A 27,422-nucleotide genomic window follows, 5' to 3' on the forward strand; every position below is an offset into this window, starting at 1 on the left:
CTAAGCACAGAACTGCCCCTGAATATTCCCTCTAGATGTGAGAGTATACACCTCTGCAGAAAACCAAATATATGATTAATCAAACGACTGAGATGGGGGTCATGTATATATACAGAGGGATAGACAGACAAACAGTTCATTTCATGCGCCCACCAACCATCAACACAGTCCCATTCTTTGTAGTCTCAAGCTGCTCCATTCTAAAGACACCAGTTAAAGGCTGCATGAATACAGAGGCTGCAGAGACCAGAGCCTTGACAGCTTGGATTTGGTGAATAATAATTGTTAGTTTATGTTAATAATTCAGACCCCAGAAGGGGAGAGTAATTCCAATGCACCAATTGTAAGGCTTTCTTTGACTGGGAAAGGAGAGAAATGGAGACAGTGTCAGGGTCTGACACCAGTTTGTTGTTAGCCTTCAGCCCTTGGCATAATCCTAACCCGTATTCAACAGGGACTTCAGCATGAGTTTACCTTTCAACCTTCAATGGGGCCACTCATAAGAATGTGCTGAAGTGGCTGTGAATCAGGGTCTTTGTACAGAATATTCAAAGGGAGTGAATTTTAAATTCATACCCATGAGTGTTTGGAACGGATCTTCAGCTGGTGAAAATTCTCAGAGATCTATTGACTTCAATGGAGCTATGACAATTTAAACCATCTGAGGATTGGCTCCTTGATTTTTAAGGATCCCCAGTGTGATACTTTCATTTGTTCACAGAAGCAAAAGAGAGCATGTTAAAAATGTATCCTGTCAAAACAGCTCAAAGGTCAAACACCGAGTATTTTACAACGAACTGTTTGTAAATGACAGCTAGAGTAAGAGATCGCCATAAAAATCTTTGTTAAATAATGTTTAATAAGAAGTCCTTATAAGAAAATCATGATCTGGACATAGACAATCGTTAACAGGAAAAGAAGCACAATAATTTGCACAATAATTTCCATAGATTATTCATTATCTAGCTAGCTAACATAATTCACAATCAAATAGAAATCTATCATGATGACAAAATGAGGTTGTGTGTTAGGACAAGGAAGGTCCTGTCTGTCTGTCTCTCTATCTAATCACATACTCTGCTTTTCTCTGTCACATATGCAGTGTACACAACCATGCACAAAGATGATATCCTAATACTAATCACTGGCCAGCTTCTGAGATCCTTTCTCAGTTTGGATGTGAGTAGATCGACACGGGAAGGCGTATGGAACACCAGATCAGTGTAAATGATGGCACTTTTCCATCTACACCAAGATTAGAACAAAATGACCCCAGACAAGAAGCTTACACCAGTGTTCATGTCACTACTGAGTGCTGCCCCGTGACTTTGGGCCAGAACCGCATCAGCAGTAAACGTGTGATGTCATTGGGTCTACTCTGCATTGGTGCTGGTCTAGCTGAGTTGGGAAATCAGACCCTGACCTCTCTGTCACACTCACTTTCTTCAGGGTGCTGTCAGCCAAATCTGAATCCTTGTGTATATAGGTTATTGGCCAAATCCTGATCTCCTTGAAGTGATGGGCTAAACCCTAGTGTCTTCCATGGAATACAAATCTGACCTCATTATCCTGTGTCAGGTTTTCTTTAGGAAACTCTGGAAAAAGTTTCTCTTCAAAACACCCTTTTCACCATAGCAAGAATGACACCGTTTTTACATATTCAATAGGTAAAAATAATAGAAAAGATGCTTACCTCAGATTGTTATTTCTCTAACATCATTAATAATACAATAATACCCCAACAGTCGATACATAATCATTTCATCAGGAACTCAGCCAAGCAGAAACCTCTTTTGTACCCTTTTATCATTGTGGGGAGCAAACCTTCAGCTCGCTCAGAAAACCCCATCAAAGAGATGACATAGTGACACTTCCAAGGGAGGACAAACATTGAAAATCCTGTCAAACCAAACACTCACCATCTCCCCAGGCTTTCCCACCTCCACAACTTCCTGGAACAAAGAAACAAAACAAACCACCAACCAACCAGTTAAGCCAAAAAAAAATGCTAAAAATCTGACAAACAAACAAACAAACAAACAAAAAGCACAAAGAACAAATGCATTGATACCTCAATCAGAGATTTTATCCCCCAAAACAGGAAGAGCCAGAGATCTCACTACGGACTTTGCTTTGGCTACTGATTTTATGGGCAAAGTGCTCAGATAGTATGGTGATGGGTAGCAGTATATGATAGATAGATTCCGATCTTATTTACATTGGTCTAAAGCTATAGTAACTCCATTTTTCAGAGTCATGTTTGTCTGGATTTTTCCTAGTGTAAATACCCAATTCTGCATAAACAGATTGCACAGTATTTTCTCATGCAGGCGATAATATCATCAGCTGATTATATTTATAAAAAAACACAGAATGAAATTGTTACTGAAGGAGAAATAAGGACATTTTATTCTTAGAGAATAACCTCCAAACTATCAGTTTACTCAATGCACCTTTGAGCTCCTTGTTCCTCATGCCGTAGATGATCGGATTCATCATTGGTGGCAACACAGAATAGAGAACAGCCACCACGAGATCCAGACCTGAGGTTGAGCTGGAGGTGGGTTTCAAGTAGGCAAAGGTCCCCGTGCAAATAAACAAGGAGACCACAATGAGGTGAGGGAGGCAGGTGGAGAAGGCTTTACGCCTGCCCTGCTCAGAGGGGATTCTCAGCACTGTGGTAAAGATCTGAACATACGACACAATTATGAAAATAAAGCAGCTTGAGGCTAAGCACACACTAAAGATGAGAAACCCAACTTCACTGATTTCTGAATCAGAGCAAGCGAGCTTGAGTAGCTGGGGAACTTCACAGAAGAACTGATCCACAATGTTGTCTCCACAGAAGGATATTGCAAAGGTGTTTCCAGTGTGCACTGCAGAGTAGAGAAGAACACTGATCAAGGCACTGGCTGCCATTTGGACACAAGCTCTTCTGTTCATCACTGTCTCATAGTGCAGTGGTTGGCAGATGGCGACATATCGATCGTACGCCATGATGGTCAGTGTGGCAAAATCTGCTGAAGTGAAGAAGACGACGAGAAAGACTTGGGCAACACATCCAGAATAAGAAATCGAACTTGTGTTCATGAGGGAGTTAGCCATGGATTTGGGGATGGTGGCAGAGATGGAGCCAAGGTCTAGGATGGACAGATTCATCAGGAAGAAGTACATGGGGGTGTGAAGGTGGCGGTCAAGGGCTATGGCTGTGCAAATGAGAAGGTTCGGCAGCAGGGATATCAGGAAAAGCACTAGAAACACCACAAAGTGTAAAATCTGCAGTTCTGGAACATCAGAGAATCCCAGGAGAAGGAATTCGGTCATGGTGGTTTGGTTGGACATTTTCTTCCTCAGTACACTGTGTGATGGCTGCAGGGGGAATGAGAAGGACCATGGTCAGGATTAGCGCAACAGAGGGAATTGCCCTGATTCCCCTTTCTCTAATATCTCATTATATGAATGTCAAAGGTGCACAGAACTCGTCACTTACAATGACTAGGTGTTGGCAGTGCTCCTCACCTCTGACAATCACTCAGTCATGTTATCACACTATTGTAAATTGGGTCAGATCCTTTAAAGTCAATGGAGCTTTGTTACTTTACCCCATCTGACGATTTGGCCCAAGACTCTGTATAAAACAGAGTCTGTGAGCTGTCAACTTTACCGGTTATTCAGTTGTTACCTCCTCGCAACTATCCCTTTGAAAGAGTAATCCCACAGATGCTATAGAATAAATGGTTTGAAATTAAGGGATTATCAGGCAATATTAATGTTCTCCAATTTATTTGAAGTTTAAGGCTGGTTGGAAATTTTCAGCTGTGTTCTTTTAATCAAGACTGGGTTTTCAGCTAAACAACAACAAATCTCAGAATCTGTCTGCTTTTCTCCAAACATTTTTGGATTGTTCACTAAAGAAACTGAAAACTCAAACACAAACATTTTTGTTTTTTTGATTAAAAAAATCCACTTTTCAGCAGAAAGTTTTCATTTGCCGAAAACTGAAGGGGGAAAGAAATGGATTTGGGGTTTTCAGTTAAAAGTCAAAATTTTCCTGAAGGGTGGAAAAATTCCAATCAGCAGTAGGCATCTGATTAATTTGAGAGTAAAAGTCTTAACGAGTTCAGATTGTAATTCATATTTATCCTCTTAATTTTCCCTCTATGTTCATCCCCAAACCTCGTTAATTGAAAAAGCAAACTTACTGTGCTGATCTTTGTGGATTTTTCCCCAATGCATGATCCAATCAGTCATCCAGCACTACGATTCTTTGGTCAATATCTATCTATGTACCAGAATCTAGAAGCAAAAAGCACATGCATCTGAGAATTCTTTCCCCCTTCATTTTGAGACTGCACTGCCAGAACTAGACTCAAACCTGTTGCTTTCTGCAGATGAGCTGTGTGTAGCTGGCGTTGAGCATCACTGGCATTAAAGGACTGATGCTGCAGGAAGGTAATTTATTCATGTCTATTTCCTAAGGGCGGGTGGGACTCACTCCCTGGAGCTCTGCACAGCTCAGCAGCAGAGGCCCAGAGGCAAGTGCAGAGATGCCTAGCTGATGAAGCCAAGAGAGCCATTCTGTCCCTCCAGTCCGACCCTCACATAGCTTGGGGCCTATGATCTCCCCCAGCATTCCCTGATTCCAGCCCAGCATCTGTGTTATCTCTGGGCCAGGATCACAAAGATGGAGACAGGCACCAATGGGAATTTATCAATGCTCCTAAATGAGCTCGGTGGCTAAGTCCCATGGTCATTCAGTGGGAGTAAGGAGTGTAACCTGCTTAGATGCTATTGTAAATCCCAATAGGCAGCTATCTCCTTCTTTAGGTACCTAAACCCCTTTGTAATCCTGGCCCTGTCTCCCTCATTAACTTCCAAGGCCTGGGCTTCTCCTGAATTTCAGAAAATCATGCCTGGGATTGGCAAAGGAGCAGTGTCATGGAAAAATTAACTGCGCAGTGTGTTTGGATCAGAACAAAGCCTGAGGTCCACTGCTGAGAGCCCCAGGCCCTTTAAATCGCCAGCATAGGGAAGCCGGTCTGGTCCGGTGTATGGGCTCTTGCTGGTATGCCGGACAGGACCGGCTTACTTTCACCTCCGACAGCCATGCATCTAGAGAAAGGAGCTCAAGATGCTAAGAATTCCTGTGATCTAAGCCCAGCTATGCAGCTATGTTACCTCAACTCTCTGTGCCTCTCTTTACCAAAATCTGGGGGATAATCATTGAGACTGGATCAAAAATTCAAAAATTTTTGGTTAGAGATGATCCATAATTCACCCAATGAACTCATCTTACCCTAGACCAGTGGTTCTCAAACTTTTGTACTGGTGACCCCTTTCAACTAGCAAGTCTCTGAGTATGACCCCCACCCCCTTAGAAATTAAAAACACTTTTTTTATATATTTAACACCATTATAAATGCTGGATGCAAAGCAGGGTTTGGGGTGCAGGCTGACAGCTCACGACCCCGCATGTAATAACCTCGTGACTCCCTGAGGGGTCCTGACCCCCAGTTTGACAACCCCTGCTCTAGACCCTGAGTGTTTCCCTCCTTCTCCCTCACCCAGCCCAGACCCCCAAGCAAACACCCACAGCCCTTAATCTTCTCCCACCCCTCTCACAACCCCCACCCCACAGAGCCTCTCAGCCCTAGTTCTTTGAGATTTCCCCCTTCCATGGCCAAGAGCCAACTCCCCACCCAGAGTTCCTGACTCAGCTTCCTCAGAGATCCCTGTTTAACCCCTCTGCCCACCAGTCCCCTCTTCTACCACCAGTCTTCTCCTCTGCTCAGCCCCACTCCCCTGGCATGGCCCCAGGCCCAGGGAACAACACTCACCCCTGGCTCCAAATACCTGCCCATTCTCTCCTCCTTCTCCCCATTGGCAAGCCCTGAACACCACTTCCTTCCTTCCCCACTCTCCTCCTTCCTCTGCCTGGCCCTGCCGCTTTTCTGAACAGTATTTTCAGGGTGGCCTCTGCCCAGCACACAGCTAAGCTGGGGAACTCACTGCCACAAGGGATTGCTGAGATAAAATGACCAGCAGGGTGAGACATTGGCATGGATCACCAGAGCCTTCATGGTTACATTAGATCACAGAATGAATTAAACTGCCATGGTGTAGGTCTCCAGCCAGCCATTAACTCATAGGGAACATCCCTGACACGGACGTCAGTGCAGAATTGTCCACTGAGTGCGTTCCTCTCCCTCCCTCTTCAGCAGCTGGTGCTGGTCCCTCCAAGAGTCACAGCTCTGAGCCGAGCTGTTCTTAGGAGCCTGTGGAAAGAGGCACATTTCATCCCATAAAGCTCTGCTGACTCTCAGGGCTGGATTCAGACACTCCAGGGGCATGCACGGGGTGGGGGGAGGCTTCAAAGAGAGGCTGGGCCAATGGCATGGAACCCTGCTCTGTCCCAGAAGAGGAGCAGGTGAGTCTCCCCCAATCCCTTGGGATCGGCTAGGTGCCCACAGACAGGCAGGGGGCAGTCATGGTACCCCCAGTCCTTACCTCCGCAGCCAGGGTGTGTGCTTGGGTGAGGGGGTCAGGACTGCTGTGCTCTTCCCCTCCCCCTGCATAGAGAGCCCCCTGCTGGGGTGGGGTTGGTGGGGTGCTCCAGAGCAGTGGGGCTGGGAGTTCAAACCCCATGGAGATGCCTGGGGCAGTTCCCCTCTCCCAGAGCCATTATCTCAGGCTTTTTTCAGACTCAGGCTGCAGCTGCTGCAGTGGAGGCAGATCTCCTCATCCCGCCTCAGTTGTTCCAGGCTGTGGGTGACGCAGCATCCGTTGCTGGCCCCAGTCAGACCCAGGGCACTGGACACTCCCACCCCAGCATGCCCCGCTCCTGGTACCGAGTCATGCCGTACTTGGCGTGGTACAGCAGGCACTCTGGTATCAGGGGGTCTCCTTGAGATTCACCAGGTGCAGGGTTTGCAGCAGGGGGCAGAGGGATAGAAAAGTGGGGGAGGAGACACTATGGTCAGTGGGGGCTGGAGGGCAGAGCGCCCCATAAAGAAGGGCCATGCCCCAGGGGATTCTTGGATTGAGGGTCCCAACATCTCATAGAGAAGGGCTGTGCCCCAGGGGATTTGGGATTGAAGGGCCCAGGACCACACAGAAAAGGGCCACACCTCAGCAGGGGCTGGAGTCAAAGGACCTGAATCTCTTCTTCCTGAGACCAGACATACTCCATTGGAACACCATGGACTTACCCTGGGGTGAGGGAGGGAGAAATCAGCCCCACTGAGTCCAATGGAGTTACTCCTGATTTACATCAGGGTGAGTGAGAGGGAATCAGCCCCATTGACTGGAAAGAAGTGACTTCTAACTTTTCTTAACGTTGATGTGTTTTGGTGCTCATTTATTGTGCCCATACAGAGATCAAACCAGGGCTCAGATCCTCATAGCAGGGAGCATTTCCAGTATTCAAGGGCCACTCACCAGCTCTTTGGAGGAAATAAAGTGATAGCGTTATTAGCCAAAGGGTTTAGCTCTCAGTTAGGCCTGTCAGCCTTCGAAGTGCTTGGAATTGCGCTAAATGGATTACGCTGTGCACGTGTATGGAGAGAGGATGAGCTGGTTGAAAGCTACCTCTGGCTCACAGGCTGTGAGTCCTTGAAGGGGGAATGTCCAGTAGTGGCTGACAAACCCGCATGCCATCTGGGCACTTTGAGTTCAGATCTAACCCTGAGCTGAAATCTGAACCTAAGAATAGAATAAGGAGGTACCTGGCTCTGTCTGAGGGTTTTGAATTGTGGGGAAATCACCTGGGTACCACAGGATATTTAGAAGGTGATGAACCAATTTCTGAAATGCACTTACCTGCTGGGAGGGGAGGATGATGGGGGTGGGAATTGGGGAGAAGGCTTTTCGGGGCAGCTAGGGGAGGGGTGATTATGGAGTGGGGGACAGAAAGGGTGGGTGGGTAGGAGATGAGTTGGGGGTCAGGAGATGAGGAGGGGTGGGACAGTGGGAAGAGGGGACATGACTGATAGGGGGACTGGGAGAACAGAGGGGTGTGATGTCCTGTCTCTTTCAATGTTCAGCGGGCTCTATGCTCTAAGAACATAAGACAATAAGAATGGCCATACTGGTTCAGGCCAAAGGTCCATCCAGCGCAGTATCCTGTCCTCTCTCAGTGGCCAATGGCAGGTCCCCCAAAGGGAATGAACAGACAGGTTATCATCAAGTGATCCATGCCCTGTCACCCTGTCAAGGTTCCTTCTCCACTCTGACCTCTAGGATACAGATATGGGGACCTGCATGAAGACCCCTAAAGCTTATTTTTACCAGCTTAGGTTAAAACTTCCCCAAGGTACAAACTATTTTACCTTTTAGCCTTGGACTTTTTTGCTGCAACCACCAAGTGTCTAACAAATATATAATTGGGAAAGAGCCCTCTTGGAAACGTCTTTCCTCCAAAAATCCTCCCCAAACCCTACATCCCCATTCCTGGGGAATGCTTGATAAAAATCCTCACCAATTTGCATCAGTGAACACAGACCCAAACGCTTGGATCTTAGAACAATGAAAAAAGTAATCAGGTTCTTAAAAGAAGAATTTTAAGAGAAGAAAAAGTAAAAGAATCGCCTCTGTAAAATCAGGATGGTAAATACCTTACAAGGTAATCAGATTCAAACAATAGAGAATCCCTCTAGGCAAAACCTTAAGTTACAAAAAGACACAAAAACAGGAATATACATTCCATTCAGCACAGCTTATTTTCTCAGCCATTTAAACAAAACAGAATCTAACGCATATCTAGCCAGATTACTTACGAAGTTCTAAGACTCCATTCCTTTTCTGTTCCTGGCAAAAGCATCACACACACACAGAGAGAATCTTTGTTTCTCGCCTGCCCCCCCTCCAGCTTTGAAAATATCTTGTCTCTTCATAGAATCATAGAATATCAGGGTTGGAAGGGACCTCAGGAGGTCATCTAGTCCAACCCCCTGCTCAAAAGCAGGACCAATCCCCAATTAAATCATCCCAGCCAGGGCTTTGTCAAGCCTGACCTTAAAAACTTCTAAGGAAGGAGATTCCACCACTTCCCTAGGCAAGTTTTTCCTAATATCCAACCTAAACCTCCCGCACTGCAACTTGAGACCATTACTCCTTGTCCTGTCCTCTTCTACCACTGAGAATAGTCTAGAACCATCCTCTCTGGAACTACCTCTCAGGTAGTTGAAAGCAGCTATCAAATCCCCCCTCATTCTTCTCTTCTGCAGACTAAACAATCCCAGTTCCCTCAGCCTCTCCTCATAAGTCATGTGTTCCAGACCCCTAATCATTTTTGTTGCCCTTCGCTGGACTCTTTCCAATTTATCCACATCCTTCTTGTAGTGTGGGGCCCAAAACTGGACACAGTACTCCAGATGAGACCTCACCAATGTCGAATAGAGGGGGACGATCACGTCCCTCGATCTGCTCGCTATGCCCCTACTTATACATCCCAAAATGCCATTGGCCTTCTTGGCAACAAGGGCACACTGCTGACTGATATCCAGCTTCTCGTCCACTGTCACCCCTAGTTCCTTTTCCGCAGAAGGTCATTTTGGTCCTCATTGGTCATTTTGGTCAGGTGCCAGCGAGGTTATCCTAGCTTCTTAGCCTTTTACAGGTGGAAGGGTTTTTCCTCTGGCCAGGAGGGATTTTAAAGGTGTTTACCCTTTCCTTTATATTTATGACACGTCCCCCAAATCACAGATAGGGTGAAATGCTTTCTGGGATTTCTTTCTGGAGCTCTAGGAGAAAAGAGAGTTAATAAGACACATGCACCTCTAAATCTACTAACAAGTATATAAAGACTAACAATATTTTCCACATCTCAAGGACGATTTTAACCAGTTGATTCTGGGAAACTTTCACGGGACAGTGCATCAGCCACTTTGTTAGAAGCTCCTGAGATGTGTTGGATGTTGAAATCAAAATCTTGGAGATCTAAACTCCACCGAATACGTTTTTTGTTATTTCCCATGGCGGTATGAAGCCACTGTAGCACAGCATGGTCGGTTTGCAGGTGGAAACGCCGTCCCCAAACATATGGGCGTAGCTTTTCCAGAGCGTAGAAAATGGCTTAACGTTCCTTTTTACTGACTGACCAGTTGCTTTCCCTCTCAGACAGCTTCTTGCTGAGAAACACGACAGGATGGAATTCTTGATCCACTCCTTCGTCCATTAAAACTGCTCCCACACCACGCTCGGACACATCTGTGGTTACGAGGAATGGTTTGTCAAAGTCTGGGGCCCTTAGTACAGGGTCAGACATGAGTGTCGCTTTAAGCTTGTTAAAGGCCTTCTGACACTTTTCGGCCCACTGAACAGCATTTGGCTGTTTCTGTTTGGTTAGGTCTGTTAGTGGGGTGGCGATTTGGCTGTATTGCGGTACAAATCGCCTGTAATAACCGGCCAAGCCTAAGAAAGATTGAACCGGTTTCTTTGACTTTGGGACAGGCCACTTTTGGATAGCATCCACTCTGGCCTGTAGGGGGTTGATAGTTCCTTGATCCACTGGTGTCCAAGGTAAGTCACTCTGTTTAGGCCTATTTGACACTTCTTAGCCTTAACAGTTAGTCCTGCCTCCCTTATGAGCTTGAAGACTTTCTGTAGATGTTCCAGGTGTTCTGCCCAGGAATCCGAAAATATGGCCACATCGTCAAGGTCGGAGACTGCATAGTCTCCTAATCCCACTAGGAGACCATCTACAAGTCTTTGGAAGGTGGCGGGTGCATTTCACAACCCGAAAGGGAGTATGTTAAATTCATACAGCCCGACATGGGTGGTGAAGTCTGACCTTTCCTTGGCAGATTCATCTAGCAGTACCTGCCAGTACCCCTTGGTTAAGTCCAAGGTAGAGATGAACTGGGCCCGTCCCAGTTTCTCTAATACTTCATCTGTGCGTGGCAATGGATAGTTGTCTGGGCGAGTTACAGCATTTAGTCCATGCAAAAACGTATCTCTCCATCTGGTTTGGGAACTAGAACCACTGGAGATCCCCATGCACTGCCAGAGGGGTGGATTGCACCCATCTGTAACATATCCTGCATCTCCCATTCTATAGCAGTTTTAGCTTGAGGAGACACCCGGAAAGGTTGGACTTTAATTGGGTGAGTATTACCTGTATCAATGGAGTGGTATGCCCGTTCAGTCAGTCCTGGGGTGGCTGAGAACGTTGGCGCGTAGCTAGTGCACAGCTCCTTGATCTGCTGTCGCTGCATATGCCCAAGGGTCATGGAGAAGTTCACCTCTTCCACGCCACCAGCACTTTTCCCTTCGTAGTGGACACCTTCAAGCCACTCAGCGTCATCTCCTCCCTGGGCTGTAAACTGACAAACCTTTTATTCTCTGGAATAAAAGGGCTTTAGAGAATTAATATGGTACACCTCAGGCTTTCAGTTTGAGGTGGGGAGTGCTGTGAGATAATTAACAGCTCCCATGCGCTCCTGGACCGTGAATGGCCCTTCCCATGATGCTTCCATTTTATGGGCCTGGAGCGCCTTTAAGACCATGACCTGGTCCCCTACTTTGAAGGAACACTCTCTGGCATGTTTATCACACCAGGCTTTTTGCTCTTTTTGAGCATCCTGTAGGTTTTCTTTAGCAAAGGCTAGAGAGGTTTGGAGGGTGTTTTGTAATCCCACCACTCTGCCACCATGTCAAGGTTCCTTCCCCACTCTGAACTCTTGGGTACAGATGTGGGGACCTGCATGAAGACCCCCAAAGCTTATTTTTACCAGCTTAGGTTAAAACTTCCCCAAGGTACAAACTATTTTACCTTTTGCCCTGGGACTTTTTTGCTGCCACCACCAAGCGTCTAACAAATATATAATCGGGAAAGAGCCCACTTGGAAACGTCTTTCCCCCCAAAATCCTCCCCAAACCTACACCCCCTTTCCTGGGGAAGGTTTGATAAAAATCCTCACCAATTTGCATCGGTGAACACAGACCCAAACCCTTGATCTTAAGAACAATGAAAAAAGCAATCAGGTTCTTAAAAAAGAATTTTAAGTGAAGAAAAAGTAAAAGAATCACCTCTCTAAAAACGGGATGGTAAATACCTTACAGGGTAATCAGATTCAAAATATAGAGAATCCCTCTAGGCAAAACCTTACATTACAAAAAGACACAAAAACAGGAATATACATTCCATTCAGCACAGCTTATTTTCTCAGCCATTTAAACAAAACAGACTCTAATGCATATCTAGCTAGATTAGTTCTAAGACTCCATTCCTTTTCTGTTCCTAGCAAGAGCATCACACACAGAGAGAGAACCTTTGCTTCTCTGCAACCCCTCCAGCTTTGAAAGTAACTTGTCTCCTCATTGGTCATTTTGTTCAGGTGTCAGCAAGGTTGTCCTAGCTTCTTGTCCTTTTACAGGTGAAAGGGTTTTTCCTCTGGCCAGGAGGGATTTTAAAGGTGTTTAACCTTTCCTTTATATTTATGACACACCAGAACCACTAGCCCAAAGTAGGTCTCATGCTGAAACCTAGGCATCACTGATTTCAGCTTTACAGCATTTAGCAAGACTCCTAATTGAGTCTAAATTAACTCTGTTATTACACAGTGGTGAGAGAAAGGGGCAAATTGGTGTTTGGGGCAACAGGCAAGCAATATTAGTGCCACTTATTTCTCTTAATTCATTGGGCTTTGGAACCCATGTCCCTCACCTAGTGAATGCTACTTAGTTGAGGGTGAGTCCCTCAGTCATAAGGTGCCAAGTACAGTTCTACTGTCCTTGATTCACATAACTAGGATAACAACCCTTTATTACTCCTGCCCCAAAAAAAAGAGACTTGGGATCCCACAGCAGCCAAAGTGGCCATTTGAGCAAGCAGTCCCGTCATGCTAGGCAGGATGGGGGTGCCCATGCAAATGAGAACAGCCCTGAAGTCCTTTTCCACAGCTCACCACCAGATGTCAGGGGAGAGCTCATTCTGACTCTGCTTACAAAATAATGCCAAATAGTCAGAACCCTGCTTCAGAAGGAATGAACAGAACAGGGCAATTATCGAATGATCCGTCCACCATTGTCCAATCCCAGCTACTGGCAGTCAGAGGTTTAGGAACATCCAAAGCATAGGGTTGTGTCCCTGACCATCTTGGCTAATAGCCATTGGTGGATGTATCCTCCATGGACTTATCTAATTCATTTTTTAAGCCAGTTATACTTTTGGCCTTCACAAAATCCCCTGGCAATGAGTTCAACAAGTTGACTGTGCGTTGTGGGAAAAAGTACTTCCTTTTGTTTGTTTTGAATCTGCTGCCTATTAATTTCATTGGGTGACCCCTGGTCCTTCTGTTATGTGAAGGGGTAAATAACACTTCCCTGTTCACTCTCCCCACAGCATTCATGATTTTATGGATGTTTATCATATCCCGCCTTCGTCCTCTCTTTTCTAATCTGAACAATATCAGTCTTTTTCTCTCTCTCCTCATATGGAGGCTGTTCCATACCCCTAATCTCTGTCCTTTTTCCAAGTCTGTCATAAATATAAAGGGAAGGGTAATCACCTTTAAAATCCCTCCTGGCCAGAGGAAAAATCCTCTCACCTGTAAAGGGTTAGAAGCTAAAGGTAACCTCGCTGGCACCTGATCAAAATGACCAATGAGGAGACAAGATACTTTCAAAACCTGGGAGGAGGGAGAGAAACAAAGGGTCTCTGTCTGTCTGTGTGATGCTTTTGCCGGGGACAGAACAGGAATGGAGTCTTAGAACTTAGTCAGTATTCTAGCTAGGTATGTGTTAGATTATGATTTCTTTAAATGGCTGAGAAAATAGCTGTGCTGAATGGAATGAATATTTCTGTCTGTGTGTCTTTTTTGTAACTTAAGGTTTTGTCTAGAGGGATTCTCTATGTTTTGAATCCAATTACCCTGTAAGGTATTCACCATCCTGATTTTATAGAGGTGATTCTTTTTTATTTCTATTAAAAGTCTTCTTGTAAAAAAACTGAATGCTTTTTCATTGTTCTAAGATCCAAGGGTTTGGGTCTGTGGTCACCTATGCAAATTGGTGCAAATTTTTACCAAACCTTCCCCTGGAAGTGGGGTGCAAGGGTTGGGAGGATTTTGGGGGGAAAGACATTTCCAAATGACGCTTTCCTAATAAAAATAAACCCAGATAAATGTTTGGTGGTGGCAGTGAAAGTCCAAGGGCAAAGGGTAAAATAGTTTGTACCTTGGGGAAGTTTTAACCTAAGCTGGTAAAAGTAAGCTTAGGAGGTTTTCATGCAGGTCCCCACATCTGTACCCTAGAGTTCAGAGTGGGGAAGGAACCTTGACAAGGTCTAACCTGTCTTTTTTTTTAGATGGGGTAACCAGAACAGCACACAGTTTTCAAGGTGTTTGCACGTACCATGGATTTATATAGTGGCATTGTGATATTTTCTGTTTTATTATCTATCCCTTTCCTAAAGGTTCCTAACATCCTGTTCGCTTTTTGCACTGCTACTGCATATTCAACAGATGTTTTTAGAGAACTATCTATGATGACACCAAGATCTCTTTCTTGAGTAGTCATAGCTAACTTAGACCCCATCATTTTGTATGTATCGTTGGAATTATGTTTTCCAATGTGCATTACTATGCATTTATCAATATTGAATTCCATCTGCCATTTTGTTGCCCATTCACCCAGTTTTATGAGATCCCTTTTTGACTCTTCACTGTCAGCTTTGGACTTAACAGTCCTGAGTCATTTCGGATTGTCTGCAAATTGTGCCACTTCACTGGTCGCTCCAAGATCATTTATGAATATGTTGAACAGCACAGGTCTCAGTACAGATCCCCGGAGAATGCAGCTATTTCCCTCTCTCCATTGTGAAAACTGACTATTTATTCCTACCCTTTGTTCCCTGTCTTTTAACAAGATACTAATCCATGAGAGAACATTCCCTCTTTTCCCATGACTTCTTACTTTGCTTAAGAGCAGTTGGTATGGGACTTTGTCAAAAGCTTTCTGAAAGTCCAAGTACCCGATATCACCCTTGTCCACATGCTTGTTGACTCCCTGAAAGCATTCTGGAAGTCACATTATCTGAGCAATTTCCCCCTAAAATGAATAGCCATAATCAAGTCCCTAGTGTACTTCATGAGGTCTTTTCCTTTTGGGGGGTATAAACTCTGCTGGGGTGCCATGGCTTTTGGTTAATTGTTTGCTTGTGTGACAGCGTGGGGTATGATGGTGTCACTTTGTGAACTTTGTGTGCAATATTGGTGGAAATATTGGCATGGTGACTGCACAAGTCTGGCCTGGCTCAATGGCAGCCTATTGTGTTGTATTCCAGACAGCTGACCTGCCTGGGAAAGGTGTTTGACATGTCATTGAAGGACCATCATTCAGAACCCATCAAGACTAGAGTCTGGGGCTATTGATTTTTATAATGTCTCAACAACTTGGCCACCCCCAGAGAAAAATGAGTTTTCTATACAGGGGGCCCACAGGCATGAATGTCGGAGATGGAGCTTCACAGTTTGAACCCATGGCCCAGAGACTGGGGCCCACTTAACAGTGCAATTCCATTCTTGGGGCCAACCATGGCCATGTGTAGAAAAGACTTTCAGGAGCAAGATGGCAGGAAGGACTCTGCCCAGCTTGAAACACTGGTGAACCTTGGACTCACAGAAACAGTAAGATCAGACCAGGAGAAGGGGGTGTCTCATAACTGTCTTGTTTTACAGATCTGTATCTGTCGAGGGCTTACTGCATACAGTTTCCTCTTACTAAACCCTTTGCTAAAGCCGTGTTCCTTGCCTCTCTGCCATATTCTTCTTAAAGGGGTTCAGCTAGAAGCCCAGAGTGAGCACAGCCGAGGTGAAGCTCTGGCCGAGTTCTAAGGCAGCTGGACAATGGCCTCCCATGGCCAAAGGAAGGGTGTCAGAAAAGGGGTCTGAGCTGGAGAGTGTTTCCTACAGCCCCAGAGCTAGAAACAATGATGAGACTCTACCCAGATGCACTTATCTTTGAAGTACATGGCTCCCATTGATTGGGCCCTCTTGCAAGAGACAGGTGACTGTACTGCTGGATAAAGGGCCAGCTTGTAACACCTTGTTTATCTGGCTTTTCTTGTATTTGATCAGTTTGTCAATTTGGTTTTAGTTCTTTTTTCTATTTTGGGGAGGGGAGGGAAATGTTTGTTACATGGGAGGCATTGATATTCTGTCTTGCCTTTGGGAAGCCAACGTGCCATCACTTTGATGTTGTTTTCTGAGTGAGCTGAAGGTTTGCTTTCCATGATGATCAAGGGGTGGAAAGGATTTGCTGTAGCTCTCTGGGTGGCTGAGTTCCTGTTGAAAAGATTCTTTTGATGGCGCTGGGATTTTATTGTATTAGTTATGACATGTTAGGGGCTCTCGAGCCTTGGACGGGCGTCTGCATCATTTCAAACCTAAACTAAAACTACAGCCACACTCTCATGTATTCACTTAGATCGAATAAATGGGCTAAAGGTGTTAACATAATCCAGTCACTGTCCAACATTAAAGAGTGTTCAAGAAGGTCTGAAACTTGATGTACAGAGACCTCAGCTTGCTTCGCACCGTGGCAAACACACCAGGAAAAATCCGCTATTAAGCCATGTCCTCAGCTGATGCAAAGCAACATAGTTGAAGTCAATGGAGCTATGTTGATTTACAAGAACCAAGGAGGCAGCTCACTGACTTCATCAGCTCCCATAAACTTCAGACCATGCACTGTAACCTGAACTCCACCTTCTCAACCTCCCTTTCTTCACACACTCTGTCACTGGGTGAGCCGGGCCTTTAGGAGGGAATGGATCCAACCCATCTGTGCCTTATTAACGCCTCTCAATGGGGCCTGAGAGAGAGCAGCTGGACTTTCTAAAGAGACAGAGAAGAACAGGAAATAGGGGAGGAAGCTGTGGCAGAGGCTGCAGAGCTGAGGAGGCACCTACACAGACCTTTGATTGAGGGGAGAGCAGAAGCAGATCCTGGGAAGGGATGAAAAGCTGTTCCCAACTTGGAAACTTGAAGATAGACAGAGAGCCCAAGGGAGGGGGGGCTGGGTCCAGCTTGAGACCGGGCTGGAAGACTCTTTTGTGCTTACTTTGAATTTTATGTTGTCATAACCATAGGGGTATGTTAGGATATAGATATTCAGGCCTCTCTGTAAAGGCCTATACTCTAAGAATGTAGGTGTATTCTTATCACTTAGCTAGTTCTAGAGGTATAAAAGAAAGAATCAAAATCACTTCTGCTGGTGTAACGCCCTTCTCTTACTGTGGCAGCAAGAGGCCCTGTTCTTAGGCTAAGGCCTTTGGCTAAGCAGCAGAGGCAGCCATAAACTGGGAAGCGAACAGTCACATCCTCACATCCCAACCTAGTCACATTGAAATAAGATGCTTGTCATAAATATAAAGGGAAGGGTAATCACCTTTAAAATCCCTCCTGGCCAGAGGAAAAATCCTTTCACCTGTCAAGGGTTAAGAAGCTAAAGGTAACCTCGCTGGTACCTGTCCAAAATGACCAATGAGGAGACGAGATACTTTCAAAAGCTGGGAGGAGGGAAAAAAACAAAGCGTCTCTGTCTGCCTGTGTGATGTTTTTGCCGGGGACAGAACAGGAATGGAGTCTTAGAACTTCGTAAGTAATCTAGCTAGGTGTGTGTTAGATTATGATTTCTTAAATGGCTGAGAAAATAGCTGTGCTGAATAGAATGAATATTCCTGTCTGTGTGTCTTTTTTGTAACTTAAGGTTTTGCCTAGAGGGATTCTCTATGTTTTGAATCTGATTACTCTGTAAGGTATTTACCATCCGGATTTTACAGAGGTGATTCTTTTTACTGTTTCTTCTATTAAAATGTTTCTTTTCAAGAACTGAATGCTTTTTCCACTGTTCTAAGATCCAAGGGTTTGGGTCTGTGGTCACCTATGCAAATTGGTGAGGATTTTTACCAAACCTTCCCCAGGAAGTGGGGTGCAAGGGTTGGGAGGATTCTGGGGGGAAAGACATTTCCAAACGACGCTTTCCTAATAAAAATAAACCCAGATATATGTTTGGTGGTGGCAGTGGAAGTCCAAGGGCAAAAGGTAAAATAGTTTGTACCTTGGGGAAGTTTTAACCTAAGCTGGTAAATGTAAGCTTAGGAGGTTTTCATGCAGATCCCCACATCTGTACCCGAGTTCAGAGTGGGGAAGGAACCTTGTCAATGCTATTGGGCTGCTAGGCATTATCAGGACAGGATTGTATTCCTATCACCTCCAGAGAAAGGGAAGTGCCTAGAAGGTGAAAAAGGAAACTTAGTTTGATAGCATCCTGTCTGGCAAGAACTCACTTCTCAGTAGCTGAGATGTGAAATCCTCATTTCTGTGTTGTTCTGTCATTGTAGTTCCCATTTCCCTATTGTTTGTCTGTATAATCTCTGTCTGGTTCTGTGATTGTTTCTGTCGGCTGTATAATTAATTTTGCTGGGTGTAAACTAATTAAGATGCTGGGATATAATTGGTTAAATAATCGTGTTACAATATGTTAGGATTAGTTAACTAATCATTTTACTGAAATTAAACTAAGGTATAGCTAAGCAGAACTCAAGTTTTACTATACAGTCTGCAGTCAGTCAGGAAGTAAGGGGGGAATGGGAACAGGGAATGGGGGTGGGGAAATTGGAATCATATTTTGCCAGGAGGAAGAACGGGAACAGGGACACAGGTAACCCTCTGTGGTGTCAGATCTGGGAGTGGGGGACACTAAGGAAGGAAAGTGGAATCATACTTGCTGGAAGTTCACCCCAATAAACATCAAATTGTTTGCACCTTTGGACTTTGGGTATTGTTGCTCTCTGTTCATGTGAGAAGGCCCAGGGAAGTAAGCGGGTGAAGGAATAAGCCCCCTAACACCAGGCAAGGTGTATTGGTTTACCTTTGTTTTCTCAACTTGTGAATTTTCCCTTTGCTAGAGGGAGGTTTATCCCTGTTTTGTTGTAACTTTTTGAAACTAAGGCTCGAGGGGGTTCCTCTGTTCTCTTTCAATTTTCTGCTACTCTGTAAGGTGAACTACTAGCCTAAGTTTACAGAGGTGATACTTTTACCTTTTTCTCTTGAAATAAAATCCTTCTTTTTAAGAACCTAACTGACTTTTTCCATGGTTCCAAGACCCAGGGGTTTGGGTCTTTGATCATTTTGTAACCAATTGGTTAGGATATTATTCTCAAGCCTCCCCAGGAAAGGGGGTGTATAGGCTTGGGGGAATATTTTGGGGGAATAGGACTCCAAGTGGTCCTTTCCCTAATTGTTTGTTAAATCACTTGGTGGTAGCAGTGAAACCAGGGCAGAAGGAAATCTGTGCCTTGGGCAAGTTTTAACCTCAGCTGGTAAAAATAAGCTTTGGGGGTCTTTCATGCAGGTCCCCACACCTGTACCCCAGAGTTCAGAGTGGGGAAGGAAGCCTGACATATGTAAATAAGCCAGACCCCAAGAAGGGACACATGAGCCTTTGTGGAGTTATTGAGGAGCAACAAGAAAGGAAATGGAGGCCAGGCACTGCAGAGTCATCCCAAGTCACGAGGTGGCACTTGAGAGGTGGCCACACTATTTACACGTCCCTTTACCAAACTACCCTTTCCTATCCTATCCACATAATTTGTAGATATTGATGTAGTAGAGTTGTGTGCAGGGAGGGGTTAGTATGATCCATGGTGGAGACAGAAGACTGGCATTCCCAGCGGAGCAGAGTTAACATTGCTAGAGGAAAACTGCCTTTAGTTTACCCCTTATAACTTCTTTCAAGGGCTGTTTTTCACATGAGAGATTTTTTCCCTTGAAAAATGTGATTTCATCAAAATTTACATTTCCTGCTGGACAACTGGGAAGCCAGACAGCATAGGTATCCGGGCAGCCGAGGAATCAGGCAGCAGTCAAGCTAAAATCAACCAGGAGTCTGTTTCTGTCAAACAGGAGTCTGCCTGTTGTCCACTAAAAGTTTCAATGGATTCAACACACTCCCATGAAAAGTTCCTATTCTGTCAAAACAGTATGTTCCACTGGAAAATTGTTCCATACGATAATTTTTGACCAGCTCTAATCATTATATGTTAATGTATTTATCCCACTGATGGGGGTGATATGCAAGTTATTATCAAGGTCACTCAAGAGAACAAAGGGGAATCTGATTCAGAGATCCTCAGCTTCTCTGCTCAGCCCATTATGTGAGTAAGATTTTGGGTGCAACATTGCGTACCAAACTATAGTGCCCATTTCCTTACCCGCAAGGATCAATGGGAAATTTGGGTAAACAAGGAAAGCAGGGTTACGACTCCAGGACGTTACTGCTTGTAGTGATAAATTATTTATTGCTTCAGATTTACCAGATCACTTATCCCGTATTCAGCCAACTGCTAACTGATTAGGATACATGGGGACTTTTCATGGGGTCATGGTGTTCCACCTCTCAGTCTTATCAAAAAGAAGACTGAGAGGTGACTTGATTAAAACCTATATGTTCCTTCATGGGGAGAAAGTACCTGGTACTAAAGGGCACTTTCAAATTATCAGGATAAGAACAAATGGCTGGAAGCTGAAGCCAGATAAATGCAAATTAGAAATAGGGCACAAATGTCTAACAGTGAGGGTTTGAAGGGGTACAATGACCCCACACTGGCTGGAAAGAGGCTAATGAGGGCCCAGGTGCTTAGTCAGCCCTACCCTGTTACACCTATGAGAGGGGTCAAAGCCTGGATGGAGCAGTTGAAAAAGGAAAAGCCCAATACAGTAAGGGCTGAGCAGGAGAAGGAGTGGACCTCTTGTGCTAGCACCTTGAAGGAAGGCCTGGCTGGGGTCAGAGAAAACCTATAGATTGTGTGGAGGCAGGCTGGTCTGGGGCCAGACGCTGTCCTGAGCCTGCTAGGTGCCAGATCCAATTTGGGGCAGATAGACCCACCTTGGACCTGTACATTTGCTTGGTTCATCATAATGAATCCTCTTTCCTTCTGGGATCTGTGGAGGGGTGAGCCTGAGAAGGAGCTGGGAGAAAGGCTAAGGGCCAGGCTCATTGGTCAAGGGGTATGAGTCTCACTCGCTCTGGGTGCAAGAGGTCCCAGGTTCAAATCCCAGGTGAGCCCTTTTGAGTTTCCCTACAGGAAAGGACCTGAGGATTGCAGTGGACAAGAAACTGGATATAAGTCAGCAGTGTGCCCTTGTTGCCCGGAAGGCCAACGGCATATTAGGCTGTATTAGTAGAAGTATTGCCGGTCAATTGAGGGAAGTGATTATTTCCCTCTTTTCAGCACTGGTGAGGCCACACCTTGAGTATTGTGTCCAGTTTTGGTCCCCCCACTACAGAAGGGATGTGGACAAATTGGAGAGAGTCCAGCAGAGCGCAACAGAAATGATTAGGGGGCTGGGGCACATGACTTACAAGGAGAGGCTGAGGGAACTGGGGTTATTTAGTCTGCAGAAGAGAAGAGTGAGGGGGGGATTTGATAGCAGCCTTCAACTACCTGAAGGGGGGTTCCAAAGAGGATGGAGCTAGGCTGTTCTCAGTGGTGGCAGATGGCAGAACAAGAAGCAGTGGTCTCGAGTTGCAGTGGGGGAGGTCTAGGTTGGATATTAGGAAACACTATTTCACTAGGACGGTGGTGAAGCACTGGAATGGGTTACCTCGGGATGTGGTGGAATCTCCATTCTTAGAGGCTTTTAAGGCCCGGCTTGACAAAGCCCTGGCTGGGATGATTTGGTTGGCTTTGGTCCTGCTTTGAGCAGGGGATTGGACTAGATGACCTCCTGAGGTCTCTTCCAACCCTAATATTCTATGATTCCATGACAGGCTGAGTTAGAAAGTAGCCCAGGAGGAGGCAAAGGGTTTGAATAGAAAGACCTGAACAGCTTATTACAGGGTACCCAGAGTAGATAGTAAGCCTGGGTTCCCCTCCCAGCCCCCCAAGGATGGTGGCACAAAGGCCCCCCAGAGATGAGCTGGAAGGCAAATAAAGCCTGAAGTCACCCTGAAGACCTGGCTTGAACCCACTGGACTACTGAGGAGCTAGACTGGGTTTACCTCAGATTGGATGGGAATATATGTGACTTGGCTGGACGGCTGAGTTACGAGAAGTAGATCACAGCACAGCCAGAGTGACAGTCAGCAAGGAGTGCCAAAGAAGAAGTGACCTTGCTATGAATCATAGAATCATAGACTATCAGGGTTGGAAGGGACCTCAGGAGGTCATCTAGTCCAACCCCCTGCTCAACGCAGGACCAATCCCCAACTAAAACTATGCCATGCCCAACCATGAGGAGGCACGCCAGCCAGGGAGTCACACTTCTAGAGAAGTTGGTTAACCATTGGAAAAAGCTACCAAGAGAAGTGGTGAATTCTCCATCTCTTGATATCTTCACATAAAGACCAGATGCTTTTCTGAAAGTTGCTTTAACCAAACACATGTTATTGGGCTAAATACAGGGGTAACTGGGTGAAATGTAACATCCTGCTATGTACAGGGAAGGTGATTCAATGTCCCTGCTCTCCTAAGATGGTTGAATCTATGAACCCTCTTCTAAAGCAGTTGGTACTAGCTAATTCAGAGACAGGAGAGTGGACAAGGTGGATGACTGGCCTCCTCGAGAATGGCAATTCCTATGTCCCTTAGAACTGGTAAAGAGAAACACCTCCTTTGATGTTAGACATTTTCCTATCTCCATAACTATTCCTTTGAAGCTAGAAGTTGTCCTATTTCCACAACTTTCTCTCTGAGGTTAGGAGTTCATGTATTAAACTTGTTTGTAAGTTCTAAAAATAAAATGGAGCATTAACGCTGCCTTTGCGGCAGTTGTAAATTCCCATTAGCATAAGTTTCCAGGGAGTTGTTTCACTCTCATATAACGAATCAGAGAAGCCATTCACTTTTTGGGATCAGATAAAAGCCAACTGTGACAAGCAGGAGAATAGAACAGGGGATCCTCTGTTTTTGAGGAAGCACAATCTTTCTCATCAGATTCACAGAAGGTAAAGGATGTTGTATATTGTCATGAATAATGTGTAACAGAGATATTGTGTTTCTGTGAGACACACCCTGAACAGACAGTTTTAGACGTATGTAGAACACCCTGGGTTTACTCAGAGTCAGCCCTAGCCAGAGCTAGATGGCAGGAATTTGTGAGGATTTATGAGAATTTCTGCCTCCCCAGTCATTCACTGCACAAAAGCCAAATATTCAGTAGGAGGAACAAACCTTAAAATAGGAAATCTTCAATGAGGTATCTAGCTAGCTAACTCTCTGTCTGCCCATCTGTTGCTATCTATCCTTCCCTCGACAATCTAGCTTTATTTCTGCCAGTCTATCTGGCAGTGTCTCTGTCTCTCCTTCATCTATCTATCTACCTATCTATCTAACTTCATTAATTTGCCATCAGAGTGATTTCTAAGTTACAGAAGATAAAAGAAGCCCTAAAACATGAGTTTACAGTTCAATATGACTGCAAAAAATGCAATGTCTAGCGGATATGAAGAAGAAATAGGCAAGTATTAAAATGAATATTGTATTGTATCTGATATTTGCATGGCTAGTCATTCTGTTAAAACTCCCTAAACAAAGACATAGAATAACAAACAAACAATTACTAATGTACTGCCTAATTCAAAATTCACATACAAATTCATCACTAACTCAGGTATCAGTAAAAAATTCAGATATGTGTGTGACAAGGAGGTAGAATAATGAATCATAGAACTAAAGGGCTTGAAAGGATCTTGAGAGGTCACCTAGTCCAGCCTCCTGTGCTGACCATCTAGACCATCTCTGACAGGTGTTTGTCTAAGCTGCTTTTAAAAAAGTCAAATAATGGGGATTCCACAACCTGCCTTGTAACCTGTTCTGGGGCTTCCCTATCCTTAGAGTTAGAAAGTTTTTCTACTGTCTAAACTAAATCTCCCTTGCTGCAGATAAAGCTGATTGCTTCTTGTGAGACCCTCAGTGGACATAAAGAAAAAGTGATCACTGTCTTCTTAGTAACAACCTCTTACATGTTTGAAGGCTCATCAGGTTCCCCCTCCGTTTTTTCTTCTCTAGACTAAATATGTCCAGTTCTTTCAGCCTTGCTTCATAGGTCGGGTTTTCTGAACCTTTTATCATTTTGTTGAGCACTTCTAGATTCTCTCCAATTTGTCCACATATTTCTTATTTTGTGATTGCCAAAACTGAACCTAGTCCTCCAGCTGAGGCATTCTCGGTGAGCTTATGCTCAAATAAATTTGTTAGTCTCTAAGGTGCTACAAGTACTCCTCTTCTTTTAACAAAAACAAAGTCACCCCCTCCCCACAAAGGTATCTGTTTCTTGTCATATTTCACAAGCTATTATTGCTACTTTTTAAAAATTATTTTTCTTGCTAGAATCCATGGCAGACACAAAGGAGAGAAATCAAACGTCCGTCACAGGATTTATCCTCCTGGACTTTGGGAATCTCCATGAACTGAAAATTCTTCTCTTCCCGCTGTTTCTACTGATCTACATTGTGACAGTGGCTGGGAACATCCTCGTTGTTGCACTAATTGTGTCCGATCAGTACCTTCACACCCCCATGTACTTCTTCCTGGGGAACTTGTCCTGCTTGGAGAATTGCTACACCTCCACCATCCTGCCCAGGATGCTGGCCAGTCTCCTGACTGGGGACAGATCCATTTCTGTTCATGGCTGCCTGGTACAATTTGATATCTTTGGTTCTCTGTTAGCTGCAGAATGTTGTCTCTTATCAGTGATGTCTTACGATCGGTATTTAGCCATATGCAAACCACTGCATTATGCAGCCTGCATGAATAGTAGATTTTCCTTCCAGCTAGCAGCTGGGTCTTGGCTAAGTGGGTCTGTAGTCAACACCATCACAGCATGTTGGCTATCACAATTGATTTTCTGTGGCCCCAATGAAATTGACCATTTCCTTTGTGATTACACCCCATTGATAAAACTGTCCTGCAGTGACACCAGTCTGATGGTTCTTGTGATTTTCCTTGTCTGCTTCATATTCATTCTTCCCCCATTTCTATTAACCCTGGCATCTTACATGGCTATCATCAGCACTGTCCTGAGAATCTCTTCCAGTGCTGGGAGGCAAAAGGCTTTTTCCACCTGCTCCTCTCACCTCATCGTGGTAACAATTTTCTATGGAACCCTGTTTGTTGTTTACATGCTCCCAGACACTGCTGCACTGCGAGACCTGAACAAAGTGTTCTCCGTCTTCTACACCATCCTGACTCCCGTGGTCAATCCCCTCATCTACAGCCTGAGAAACAAGGAGGTCAAGGAGGCCCTGAGAAAAGCTCTAAGTAAGACTATGGCTTTTATAACCAATCACAAATTTTCTTCTCAACATTTATTGTAAGTTGCAATAAAATGGATATAATGGGAGCTCATCAAGTGGTGTAATATAGCAAACCACAGCGCACGTGGGAGCCCTGAATTATTCGAGCTGTTCTATTACCAACAGTGAGACCCCTGGTGTACGGAAGGGCCAGTTTCTAAGTAATGATTGCAGCGCCAGGTATTCGCTGACTCACAAGGCGCGGTCTGGATGGACCTGGATCTGCCTGGGGTAAAGTGAGCTAAAGGAGCTGCACTGCGACATGGGTAGAGCATGTCCAGCCCACCCTCAACTGAACTCCACTGATGTCAGTGGGGACTTAAGGGGGTTATTCCTGATGAAGTTCCCTACAGTGCAGCAGGTCTACGCGAGGTATACGATGTTTGCAGTGTTGTTTTAGCTGTGTTTTTCCCCAGGATATTAGAGAGACAAGGTAGGTGAGGTAATATCGTTTATTGGTCCAGCTTATGCTGGTGAAAGAGACAAGCTTTGGAATTTACACAGAGGTCTTCTTGAGATCGGGGACAGGTACTCGGCATGTCACAGCTGCATACAAATGTGGAACAGATAAGGCATTAACACATTGCAAGAGGCTATTCAAGGTGAAGTGGGCAGTTAACACCTCTCCAGTCACAGGACAAAAAGGATTGGGGTATGTCTACACTTACTATTTAAAGGGCAAAAAGTCCCTTTTTTTGCATTAAAACCGCCATACTGTCTACACTTGTTAATGACTTTTTGCAGTGAAACTCAGGTTTCCCCGCAAAAAAAAATCCCACCTTCACGAGAAGCATACAGCTCTGCCCGCTGTTCTTTTTGCACTGCTGTGAAAGTGAAGACACATTCTAGCAGTGTAAACACCTTTTGGCCTCCGGAGGATATCCCACAGTTCCAAAAGCGACCACTCTGGCCAGCATCTCTGCTGCTCTGACGCACGGACGTCCGCCCCTCCCCCTGTAAGTCCCGGGAAGTTTGAAGCTCCCTTTCCCTTTGTTTGTAGATGTGGTGGGGAAAGCAGCCAGACAGCAGGAGTGTTGGGGACACTGGGCATGGCCACTAGGTAACTCGAGGGGATGGAAGACCACGAGTGTCGATGAAGCCCCCTCGCACTAGGCCCAAGTATTCTTGGGCCCCCCCGCCTGGAGGCACTCGCAGCAGTTATGCGCACTAGGCCCAAGTGTCCTTGGCCCCCCCGCCTGGAGGCACTCACAGCAGTTATGCTGAGAATCTGCAACAATATGTTGCAAAGTCAGACTGCCTGAAACTAAACAAGGCCAAACAAGGCAGATATGGAAGAACAATGCTGAATAAAGCAGCTTTATGTATGGTTTAACAGATGGTACAGAGAACAAGGGAACTAGCTGGGAACTGGATTGGCTGGCTATATGGATACTTAGGGCAGCTTGCTATTGGATAAGTATGCTGAAGAAAGGATGTATAAAAGCCTGTGTAACTTCCTGCTTTATGTGCATGATTTGAGATTCTATTCTCCCTGTACCTTCTTTGCAGCTGCAAATAAACTTTTCTGCTTCTCCACGTTGTTGGGAACACTGGGGCATGGCCACTAGGTAACTCGAGGGGATGGAAGACCACAAGTGTCGATGAAGCCCCCTCGCACTAGGCCCTGGTGTCCTTGCCCCCCCCCTCCTGCCTGGAGGCACGCGCAGCAGCTCTGCGTGCTAGGCCCAAGTGTCCTTGGCCCCCCCACCTGGAGGCACACACAGCAGTTATGCTGAGAATCTGCAACAGTATGTTGCAGAGTCAGACTGCCTGAAACTAAGCAAGGCCACACAGGGGAAATATGGAAGAACAATGCTGAATAAAGCAGCTTTATGTATAGTTTAACAAATGATACAGAGAATCAGGGAACTAGCTGGGAACTGGATTGGCTGGCTATATGGATACTTGGGGCAGCTTGCTATTGGATAAGTATGCTGGGAAAAAGGATGTATAAAAGCCTGTGTAACTTCCTGCTCTGTTGTACAGGATTTGAGATTCAAATCTCCCTGTACCTTTTTGAAGCTTCAAATAAACTTTTCTGCTTCTCCACCCCGTTGTGATTATTGGGTGTAGCACACCGGGTAACGAACCAACTCAAGCTGTTGTTCAGCCTCTCGGCACTG

At 45.2% G+C, this 27,422-nt stretch overlaps 2 protein-coding genes across 2 annotated transcripts; one reads left to right on the forward strand and one right to left on the reverse strand.

The window, feature by feature from the left end:
* Positions 1 to 2,382: 2,382 nt before the first annotated feature.
* LOC140897788 (olfactory receptor 14A16) lies at positions 2,383 to 3,342 on the reverse strand. Its single transcript, XM_073310837.1, has one exon. It carries the CDS (start codon positions 3,340 to 3,342, stop codon positions 2,383 to 2,385), a length of 960 nt encoding a protein of 319 aa, XP_073166938.1.
* A 20,997-nt stretch (positions 3,343 to 24,339) lies between these two features.
* LOC140898379 (olfactory receptor 10A4-like) lies at positions 24,340 to 25,320 on the forward strand. The gene has a single exon (XM_073312130.1). The coding sequence runs from the start codon at positions 24,340 to 24,342 to the stop codon at positions 25,318 to 25,320; it is 981 nt and encodes a 326-aa protein (XP_073168231.1).
* The last annotated feature ends 2,102 nt before the right edge of the window (positions 25,321 to 27,422 follow it).

The sequence above is a fragment of the Lepidochelys kempii genome, chromosome 14, assembly GCF_965140285.1.
Source record: "Lepidochelys kempii isolate rLepKem1 chromosome 14, rLepKem1.hap1, whole genome shotgun sequence".
NCBI lineage: Eukaryota > Metazoa > Chordata > Testudines > Cheloniidae > Lepidochelys > Lepidochelys kempii.